This window comes from Euprymna scolopes, chromosome 38 (genome assembly GCF_053919585.1).
Source record: "Euprymna scolopes isolate OS-2025 chromosome 38, ASM5391958v1, whole genome shotgun sequence".
NCBI classification, from domain to species: Eukaryota; Metazoa; Mollusca; class Cephalopoda; order Sepiida; family Sepiolidae; genus Euprymna; species Euprymna scolopes.
The window spans coordinates 60,783,889-60,795,943 of NC_136519.1; the positions used below are offsets into that span (position 1 = coordinate 60,783,889).

Genomic DNA, 12,055 nt, shown 5'->3' on the forward strand with positions numbered 1-12,055 from the left:
GTTGTTTGTATTATAATTTTGAAAAGCAAAAATATGCGCCACCTCTGGTTGTATATGTTTACTAGTATATATGATGAAGAAATATTTTCTACACTTCTCTTTAAAGGAGGAGGTAATGCTTGAGAAGACAGTTTCATGATGAATAAATATATGCTCTACTACCTTCCTTTCAACTAAGCACTAAGTGTACAATTAATATCTACCTGAGATGACAAATAGTTTTGGAGAACTTCTATCTCTGTATTTGCCATAGTTTTGGTTTCAGACAGACAGATACAAAATCCTCATTAATAATAGAATTTACACAAGTTTCAAATATGGATTCAACAGCTAAAATGAGGAATCCGTTACATTTGAGTGAAAGACTATAAATGGAGAGGATAATCTAATGAATCCATATTAAAAGAATGAAACTGCTGATATTTTCAATAATGAAAAAGTGAATGCCCAAATAATTTCACATAGACAAAGTTTACAAAACAGCTAACCATATACATTGATGCAACTTCCGCATGTTTCAAGTTCAAGTAACTTAACTAATCTGATGAAAATCGATATAAGACAATATCAATAGTGAGAAGAGAAAAGTAAAAATTGCTTGCAATCATTTTAGACTTGTTCGAAAAGATGCTATCATAAAACGGGCAGTACTTGTAGCATTCACTGATAAGATTAGAAAATTGAATTAAATGATCTTGCAGAACTGCACATGTGTATCGACTCAAACAAGTATTGCAATGCAATATAAAAGCACTTGTTTGTGTAGCACATCACAATAGATCGTATCTTCAGATGTATTTTTGTCTAAATTGCACAGCATATTTTACAATTGTATTTAATTTGACTAAATTTTGTACAAAGTCATATTTCACAATAGTTCATCTTGTACAACAACAGATTGTCATTCTTTATAGAAAAATTTCGAATCAAATTCAATCTTTACCAAACATGCAGACTGAATGACCCATTTTCAGCATTTTCTTTTCTCAGTTTATCTTCATAGACAAAATGTAGATTTTCATTTGATTTTCTTTTTTTATAAATTTCTGATGCTGATAAATTAATTGAGCAAATCATAAAATTTAAAAATATCAAATTAAAATCAATTTTAAAATATTTTTTAATCATTCATCAGATTCGATTGCATTCATAAATTATTTGAAGTGAAAAAATTTTTAAAATATGTTTTTTACATTTTTTCATTAAAACAAATTTTTACAAAATCAATTTTTGATTACAGTTCGAAAATGGTTTTTCTTCTTTCTATTTGTTTCTGGAGGGATGCCTCAAATTAAACAAGCCCTCTACTATAACAGACACAAATATATGTAAAAAAAATATATAAAGAAAATAAACAAAACCTTATTTTATTTAAAATATCTAATCACAAATGTTTTTTCTTTTAAACCTGTTATTAATCAATTCAAAAAGTCTTTAACTACTTTTTCAATTTAATTCATTTAACGAAGGAAAAAACTAACAATATCGTTCTAAATGGTTAAGTAAATTTAATAACAAAATATTCTGAGCCATTTTGACTTTTTTCATCCTGACCGCAATCAATTCAGTTTCAGTTTTTTTTCTTTTATCATGACTCATCTGATGGGGTTTCTTCGTAATCATCAGAGTCCGTAAGAGTGTTTTCTGTCACAGAATTGGGTTTATCACCTAAAATATTATCACAGTCCTCATTTTCATCCATGTCATCCTCAAGTAATTCTTCCTCCTCTTTGTCCAAACGTTCAACCTCTCGCATTGCTAATGGTTGCCGAACATTTGTGATCAGACATTGCCCTCCCTCGTCGGCATCACTTATCTCAATTATTTCCTGTATTGGCGAGTTTTCATTTTCCACCTCATCATCCTCATTTTGACACTTTTGTAATGTCAAAATGCAATGGTCGTTGGCATCGTAGGATTTCTGACACTTTTTCCGCTGATGAATGCCCCTTTCTAATCTTCGAATATCAAGGAATTGAGGACCGCTGCAGCTCAAATCCATGAAGATATCTTCCCATCTGGAAATAAATGCATAAATGGAATTCTTTTTAATTCATAAAATCAAAGAGTAATGTTAAATATTTTACCTGACAACATTTCCATGTGAGAACAAACAACATAAGAAATTAATGGTGCAAATTGTTATTTTTATATTTTCAGGTTTTTAGTTTAAAAAATTGATTTTTCTGATTAAAAAATTTTTTTTTTGTGTGTGTTTTTTAGATTAAAAAATGATTGCGAAACAATAAAACATTCAAATTTTTTTGAAAACATTTTTAAATTTTCCTGTGACAAAAAATGATAAGACTTCTTTTGTATGATACATGGGGTCGTTGTTTCATTTTTTTTTTTTTGTGTTCTGAATCATTTTGCTACAACCTTGTTTTTATTCGTCATTTTTTTTTTCTTCAATTACTCGATACATTACTGCTATTTCCTATGCAAGTTGAAAATGCTGTTGTCAAAGTAAATCTTCATTGGAGTTATTTTGTAATTTTACCCTTCTACTTGCCACACCATGGCTTTACTATATACTAGCGAGGGGTACCCAGCGTTGCCCGGGTGTTTTTCGGGGTATGTGAAAAAAACCCGAAGCGTTGACAACGTGCAGTTGGAAAATAGTAAAGTGTTAAAAAAAACAAACAGGTGCGCATTTTTGATTGACGTGACGGCGATAGGTATTCAGCAGTTACAATTTTGTGCGGGACAGTTTTGAATAAATTGGTTTGTTTGTTTTTAAAAATCCGCTCCCTGTTTATTAGGAGGAGCGAAATGAAAGCTACAGTCTGATATGACGAAGTCGACATTGAACAAACTGGCTTTCGGCCTGTGATTAGAGTCGAGTTTCGCTTTTTTTTATACTGAAAACCGAATGTAACGCGTGCCGATGCGGGAAATGTGGAATAATTAACATTTGAAAGTCAATAAAATTAAATAGACAGGCGAGCTCCGTGGGTGATTCTGAGATATTACAATTTATAGATGATATAAAAAGTTTTAAGAAGTTGTGAAGCGAGCAAGCGCTTCTCTGAAAGAAGCCTTTCATGGACATCGAGGAAAAGCAAACAAACAAACATACATTTTATATATATATAGATTTTCCCCTTTGTTTTTTGTTTTTTTTTTAAAAAAGGATTCTTTGGGAAAATTTCTTCAGCGTTAATTTGTGTCATTGTTTTCTGACACTAATTAAATGTATACATTGTAAAACAAGTTTAAAATTTTATATATACCACCTCTATATATTTGGTGGATAATACAAAGATACTGTTTATCAATTCATGTATATTTTATATTTTTCATCTCATGTCCTAATATTATTTTTATGTTGTTTTAAGGAAGATTTAAATATTGTTGCCCCTCCCTCATCAATTATTCTCTCTGTGTTTACTAAAATTAGTGATTTTTGTCAATTACTGATTATGGTGTTCTGAAATCTGTGCTAATGAAGAAACAATTTCATCAATAAAGGATTTACCACAGAAACGATTATATGCATAAACTTTTGTTGATGTTGAATTCTTATTTCTATATTGTCACTTAATAGGTCTGGATGACCAATATCTTAAACCATTGAGTGGATTTAAATACTTGCAGTGTATATGTCTTAATCTCATGTCACACTTTTTCTCATATCTAAGATGTAATTACTAATTGTTCATTTGAATACTAACATGTCTAAGCATTTTATTTCACTTATATATATATATATATATATATATATATATATATATATATATATATATATATATAAATATATATATATATATATATATATATATAAGGTTGAGAAGAAAGTTCTTGTGGAATTTTTAATTTTGATTTCAAATGATGTATTTTCAAATAAGTTTTCATTATAATACCTTTACTTTGTATATCATTTTAAAGTGCGTTTTTCGCTTTATCTAACAGTTTAAATTATAATCATTTATGTCTTTTTTACAGAACACTGAATACAAAATTGGAAAAAAAAGCAAATTTGCACAGTTTTCTTATTTCATTTCAAGTTAGGCCGAAAAGCTGCTGAAACAGCTCACAATATCAACGAAACATTTGACCCTAGAACCACTACTGAACACACAACACAATGGTGGTTTAAGAAATTTTGTGACACCAATAAGAGTTTTGAAGATGATCAGTTTAGTGGTTGGCCATCAGATGTTGACAACAATCAATAAAAAGCCTTAGTTGAAACCAATCCACACACAACTGTTCCAGAACTTGCCTCTGAATTAGACATAATATATACAATGATTTCCAACCACTTAACAGATTTGAAATACAAAAAAACTGGGGGCCTCACAAATTGAACGACAACCAAAAGAAATGTTGTCCTTCTTTTATGTAACAAGTACAACCCATTTTTCGACCATATTGTGACTTGCAATGAAACGTGGGTTCTTTACGACAATCAGTGACACTATGTTCAATGGTTAGACACTGACGAAGCTCTACGACACTTCCCTAAGTGTTGCATCAATAGAAGCTCATGCTGAATGCTTAGTGGTCATGCTGAATGCTTAGTGGTCATGCTGAATGCTTAGTGGTCATGCTGAATGCTTAGTGGTCTGCAGCCAAGCTCATCCATTACAGTTACTTTAATACAGGTGATACCATTACAGCAGAGAAATACGGTCAACAAATGAATGAAATGCATTAGAAACTTCGATTACAACACCCAATATTAATCAATAGAAAAGGCCCAATTCTCCTCCATGACAATGCCCAGTCACACATTGCTAAACCAACCTTTCAGAAGTTGAATGAATTGGGTTACAAAACTCTGCCTCATCAGCCATACTCTCCAGACCTCTCACATACCAGTTACCACTTTTTCAAACATCTCAACAACTTTCTGCATGAGAAATGTTTAAAAAAATCTAAGCAATATCAAATACCCCTTCAGTGACTTCATCGCCACCAAAACACAAGATTTTTTATGTTACTGGCATAAATACACTTTCTTTGTGTTGGCAAAAGTTTGTTGATTTTGATGGTGCTTATTTCTGTCAATAAATTTTTGTTTGAGTCGAAATATGTTAATCTGAATTTAAAAGTTAAAAACCGCAATAACTTTTTTGTCAACTTGATAACATTAAAAGCTTATATTATTTTTTATTGGATAACAGCAAAATTTTACACCTAAAATTTTCAAAAAAGCTATGTCTTTTTTATTTGTGTGCCAATTTTTGAAACAATTCTATGGACAGAAAGAGAATTAGCATTCCAATGTTAATGCGTGTTTATACCTTTAATATTTTTATACTCAAAGTTAAAAATGAAAAAGAAAACACTCAAAACTGACTAACCAAAGAAAGAAACTTTTCTTTTCCAATTTTTATATTGCATACCTTATGTTCAGATTAAAATGTGCAGGGTTAAATTTGAGTGGATATTCTTGAATTTTCGCAAACAGCTAAACCTGCATGACAAGTTTTGATGTCATGTAATGTGGGTTTTTATGACCTCTAGGACCAAAGTTAGCTAAGAATATTTCAAAATTGATAAGTCGACATGCATCATTAAATTTCATATAGATAATTATTTCAAAATGGTGGTCACTCCAAAAAAGGATGGATTTTCAAGGCACATAGTCGATCTACAAAGTCGAATGATGCCATCATAAGAGTAACACACCACACTTCATCCTCATTTAATCAGGTTTCAATGATACCAGCACACACCAGAAAAATAGTACTGAACACATAAAAAGATACCACAATCTCCCGCTATCCCAGTCAGATAGAATGCTACCACGGTCATTACCAAGTGGAATCAATATAGGTTAAGTCGGGTCATCAAGAATTCCATGGATCAGGAGATGGATACACCTGTCAGTTTGATGACATCACCGTACATATGGCTCGTACAACCCTATGCATAGGGAACAACCTCTTATAGGATGACTCAATAAAATCTTTATTTTGGCATATGATTGACTACATCAGTTACTGCACAACCAATCCAGACAAGTTCCACTTTGTCAAATTGGAGGTGGAGTTTGCAGGATTTCTGGTTACCGCAAACATGGTTAAACCCACAAAAAACATGCCAGATCATTAGGGTTTCTGATCTGAGAACTATTGAGAACAAAAAATAGAAAGTTTTATTGGGATGAAACACTTTAGCGTCTATAACAAGAATCAAAGAGAATAACAGTACAGAGGATTGAAAATGGCATCCAAATGTTTGAAATGAACAGAATGACTGGCAACAGATTACAGCAAAACAAGAATTATTGCACTTCCTATTTCAGAAAAATGAGGATAAATTGAACACGCATTGTGCGAATGATCATTCTGGCTGGATTCGGTTTTACAAATGCATCAGTGAAAACTTTAGATGCCAAATAAAAATATTTTCAAACCCTGAAAAACATTAAAAAAAAATGCCGCCTGTTAAATGTCAAGGACACTGATGTACAGATTCCACATCATCGCATAAAACTTAATTCAGCTCCTGATTATGTATCCTGATATCCACCAAAAAATCATGACCAAATGATCAGCAGTCGAAACCACCTTCACAACAATGTATGAAAGTGATCCTAAATTGAAGGCTATAATGTAGGAAATGATTATGGCAGCAACAGATAAAGAATGTAGAACCTTAAGAGACCTAATTCAAAATGACTTCTCCCAGTCATGCATCCTATAGCTAGTTTTTAGATGAAGAATTATTAAATGCAACAAAATCCTGATACCTTGACAACTTTGCATAGAGGTATTGGAATCCCTTCATTCTACACAACAAAACGTAAATCGAATGCTGGAGAATGCATAACAATTGTTCTAATTCTGGGTTTGCTAACATGAGACAAACCAGATTTCAGTGCCACACTACCAACATAATTGAACCATTTTATCCCAGAGAATCCTTGATATCACCAACAGACCCATAATTTCCAAGTGGTGATTGACTTATACAATGTTAATATACAGGAAACGAACTTCATGATGTACGCTGATTGGTATATTGGATGGATGGAAGTGGCACCATGACGTTGGGGAGGGCCAAAACTGTATGCAACACCTTGAGAACTTGGTTCTGTACTTACAATGCACGTGAAAAAAATCTCTTCAGATAGAGGACTACCATTAGAGTCTCAGGACTATGAGTTCTTTTTAGGAAACTGAGGTATATGAAAACCTACCTCATAAACCTATCATGCTCAAAGCAACAGCGGTACAGAGTTAGCTGTTAAGACTGCAAAATATATATGTGGACGGCTATGGATGCTTACACCACAATTGGGCGGCTCAGGCATTACTAACCCATCACAATACCCTTATCCAAGACCTTGTCATGCCCTGACTGTAATGTTATATATTCAAGTCTAATGATTCACATTTCTATCCCATGGGATAAATACCAAGTGCAGAAACAATGGAAAGAAGTAGGTGAAGCAAGGCAACAGACAAAAAACATATAGGAAACGAACAGTTCTACAACCAACCTTGTCATTCACCCCGGAACTCAAAGTCAGAAACTTTGTCCAGATCAAGAACCAAAACTATGATTGATGGAGGAAAACATGGAGGATCATAGAGACACTTGGAAATCGACACTTCTAAATGCAAGTAGACAGGAGCAATCAAGTAAGATTGAGAAACCATCAGTTTTCTGTAAAATATACCCAGTTGTGGATGGCCCACATTATGCTACATCAGGAACTACAAATTTATCCACAACCCTAAGCCTCTACGGGGAACAAAAAACCAAGAAAGCAATAGAGGTCGAATGGTACATCAATGTAAGATCGCCCAGCAAGCATGATGAAGTAAAAATGAAACATGTATGCATTCAGTCAGTCCCTCACCATTAAGACAACCTTTATATCGCAAAACAAGTGCACTAAGGAACAAATGTGAAAATAACTACACAATTTTTCTGGTGCACGCAAAGATGATCATGACAATTCATCCCATTTATAGGTAAGAGTCATCTGCTTCTGCTAACAAGTGCCTATGGAATTATCTCCCTTGACAACATGAAGTAACCAGGGAGTGATCTCCCCTGATAGCCATATATAGGAGAGACATTTGCTTTTTGTGTGGATCTTAGCAACGAGCTGAAAGGACACATATTCCAACTTTAAACTTTTTTTTTTTTTTTTACAAAGGCATCACCACATTATCAAGGCCCAGAGGCCACTCAAGGATAAGGGTTAAAGAGTGTACGGTAGAAGTTGGTCAATATAGTAATCATTAGTAATGAAAATTTGGTAAATTTAATGACTTATATGGAACGGCTCATCAAGAAATTATTTACCTTAGACTTGAACACAACCATATTGTAGTCAGCCGGAAAGCAGGAAAACGGAAGACAATTCCACAGGCGTGCAGTTCTAAGAAAGAAGCTTTGTTCATGGAATCCATGTTTAGGTTTAGGCACAGACAAAGAGTGGGGGAAATTATTGATAGTGTTTATAGCTAGACGAGTGTTTCTTGTGAAAGTTTGGCGAGGGGGGACCATAGATTGAAGCTCAGTTGAACACTTTCCATGAAAATAACGATACATCAGAGACAAACTCGCAACATCTCTTCTGTGAGATAGAGGTTGTAAGGAGGAGAAAAGGACATCTCCTACGAGGCTACGAAGTCTATTTTGAACTCTATCAAGGCAGGACAAGTCCTTTCTAGCAGCTCCTGCCCAGATGTGGCAACAGTATTCCATCCTTGGACGTACCTGGCTCTTATATAGATAGAGAATAGCATCAGCAGTGAGATATCTACTGGATCGATAGAAAGATCCCACCATTTTTCCAGCGGCCTTGGCAACAGATTTGATATACGTGTTCCATTTAAGATCAGGAGTAATGGTCAAGCCCAGAAGCTACATTGCAAATTCACTTTTTCCAATAATAGAAAACACTTCGATATTCACACCTAATTTTTTTGTATGTTTTCATTTCATTAGACTTTTTTACTCTGAGTGTGAAAATTTACTACGCATGTTGTACATGCAAGAACAAGTCTAATAGTGTTTTATCATGATATTTATAATTACTTGTGTAAATTAAAATAATTATTTTGAAAAAAATGATGAATAAAAGATATGATTGTTTTTTTTTATGAAACTGGTGATACAAGGCTTTTCTTTATGTTTTTGTTTTAATATTGAACGTTTTCCTAATATTTAGAGCGAATGTCCTTTTTCTTTGCATACCGTATGCGTTTTATTTAAAAACAATAATTTGTACTTTTAATTCATATTTAGCATGTTTTTTTAGATATTAATCAGTTTGATTTTCTATATATCTACGTACATCATTAAGTTTTATATAGATAATAGCTCCACAATGTATTTTTATGTATAACTAGCAGGCAGCCCAGTATTGCCTGGTCGTCCACTATGCATGAATATTATATACTAGCAGTTCAGCCCAGCTTTGCTTGGGCCCTATGTACTGTTCATAACTTTATGTGCATATATATATATATATATATATATATATATATATATATATATGTATATATATATACATATTAAAAAGTTTGACTCATGTTCAAGTAACCTATATCTAAAATTTTAAGTGTTTAGATCCAAAATTGGCGGAGGAGTTTGGTAGAGTCTGCAAAGGTCGACTCTTTCAACTTTGACCTCTTGGTGGCAGCAAAATTTTCGCCCAAAAACTGATTAAAAAGCTTGCTGTATGTCTGAATACCCTTTATGTAAAATTTCAAATGTTTAGACCCAAAATAGGCTGAATAGTTTGCTAGAGATCGCAAAGGTCAAATCTTTTCAACTTTGACCCTTTGGTAACCAAATTTCCGGCCAAAAACCAATTAGAAAGCTTGCCCTATGTCTGAATACCCTTCATGTAAAATTTCAAATGTTTAGACCAAAAATTGGCAAATTTTTTAAAAACTTTGACCCCAATTTTGACTCCTTAACATTTATTGTTTTGGGCTCAAATCAAGTTAAAAAGTTTGACCCATGTCCAAGGAACCTACATCTGAAATTTCAAGTGTTGAGACCCAAAATTGGTGGAGGAGTTTGGTAGAGTTTTCAAAGGTCAAATCATTGAACTTGACAGCCAAATTTCTGGCCGAAAACCGATTAAAAAGATTTCCCCCAAATCTCAATATCCCTTATATCAAATCTCGAGTTTGTCGACTGAAAATTGACAGAGTACACACACAGACAGAGACATACACAGACAATTTTACTTTTATAGATATATATGTAAATATTTGATGATTTTTAATGGTGGAGTAATTTCTTTAAAACCTTATGTTTTTGCTGAATTCCGCAAGTTATTAGCTGAATAGCAAATGTTAACTTCATTTCATTATAGTTGCAAATAGTTTGCATTCCCTTCTTAAAAACAGAAAAGGCTTTATATTAATATTTTTTCTTATTAATATTTTTTTATATTAATATTTTTTTATATTAATATTTTTTATGAATATTTTTTTATATTAATATTTTTTTATATTAATATTTTTTGTATATTAATATTTTTTTATATATTAATATTTTTTTATATTAATATTTTTGTTATTAATATTTTTTTTTATTAATATTTTTTTTTATTAATATTTTTTTTTATTAATATTTTTTATATTAATATTTTTTTATATTAATATTTTTTATATTAATATTTTTTTTATTAATATTTTTTTATTAATATTTTTTTATTAATATTTTTTATATTAATATTTTTTATATTAATATTTTTTATATTAATATTTTTTTTATTAATATTTTTTTATTAATATTTTTTTTTATTAATATTTTTTTATATTAATATTTTTTATATTAATATTTTTTGTATATTAATATTTTTTGTATATTAATATTTTTTTATATTAATATTTTTATATTAATATTTTTTTTATTAATATTTTTTTATATTAATATTTTTTATATTAATATTTTTTTATATTAATATTTTTTTATTAATATTTTTTTATATTAATATTTTTTTATTAATATTTGTTTATATTAATATTTTTTTATATTAATATTTTTTATATGATTATTTTTTTATATTAATATTTTTTTATATTAATATTTTTTTTATTAATATTTTTTTATTAATATTTTTTATATTAATATTTTTTTATTAATATTTTTTTATATTAATATTTTTTTATATTAATATTTTTTTATATTAATATTTTTTATATTAATATTAATATTAAATATAATTAATTTTTTTATTAATATTTTTTTATATTAATATTTTTTATATTAATATTTTTTTAATTATATTTTTTATATTAATATTTTTTTATATTAATATTTTTTTATTAATATTTTTTTATATTAATATTTTTTTTTATTAATATTTGTTTATATTAATATTTTTTTATATTAATATTTTTTTTATTAATATTTTTTATATGATTATTTTTTTATATTAATATTTTTTTATATTAATATTTTTTTTATTAATATTTTTTTTATTAATATTTTTTATATTAATATTTTTTTTATTAATATTTTTTTATATTAATATTTTTTTTATTAATATTTTTTTATTAATATTTTTTTATTAATATTTTTTTATATTAATATTTTTTTATTAATATTTTTTATATTAATATTTTTTATATTAATATTTTTTATATTCACATTTTTTTATATTCATATTTTTTATATTAATATTTTTTTTATATTAATATTTTTTTTATTTATATTTTTTTATATTAATATTTTTTATATTAATATTTTTTTATATTAATATGTTTTTATATTAATATTTTTGTATATTAATATTTTTTATATTAATATTTTTTTATATTAATAGTTTTGTATATTAATATTTTTTTTATATTAATATTTTTTTATATTAATATTTTTTATATTAATATTTTTGTATATTAATATTTTTTTTATATTAATATTTTTTTATATTAATTTTTTTATATTAATATTTTTGTATATTAATATTTTTTTTTATTAATATTTTTTATATTAATATTTTTTTTATTAATATTTTTTTTATTAATATTTTTTTATATTAATATTTTTTTATATTAATATTTTTTATATTAATATTTTTTATATTCACATTTTTTTATATTCATATTTTTTATATTAATAT

At 28.5% G+C, this 12,055-nt stretch overlaps 1 protein-coding gene across 8 annotated transcripts in view; it reads right to left on the reverse strand.

Moving 5' to 3' along the window:
• The window catches only part of LOC145263168 (uncharacterized), a 573,905-nt gene that overhangs the window by 401 nt on the left and 561,449 nt on the right, over positions 1-12,055 (reverse strand). For all 8 annotated transcript variants that reach the window (XM_080120199.1, XM_080120201.1, XM_080120196.1 and 5 more), the window contains one exon: positions 1-2,018. This exon is cut by the window's left edge and continues 401 nt beyond it. In XM_080120199.1, the coding sequence (XP_079976325.1) occupies positions 1,589-2,018 (430 nt within the window). In that variant the 3' untranslated portion in view covers positions 1-1,588. The remainder of the gene's footprint in view (positions 2,019-12,055) is intronic.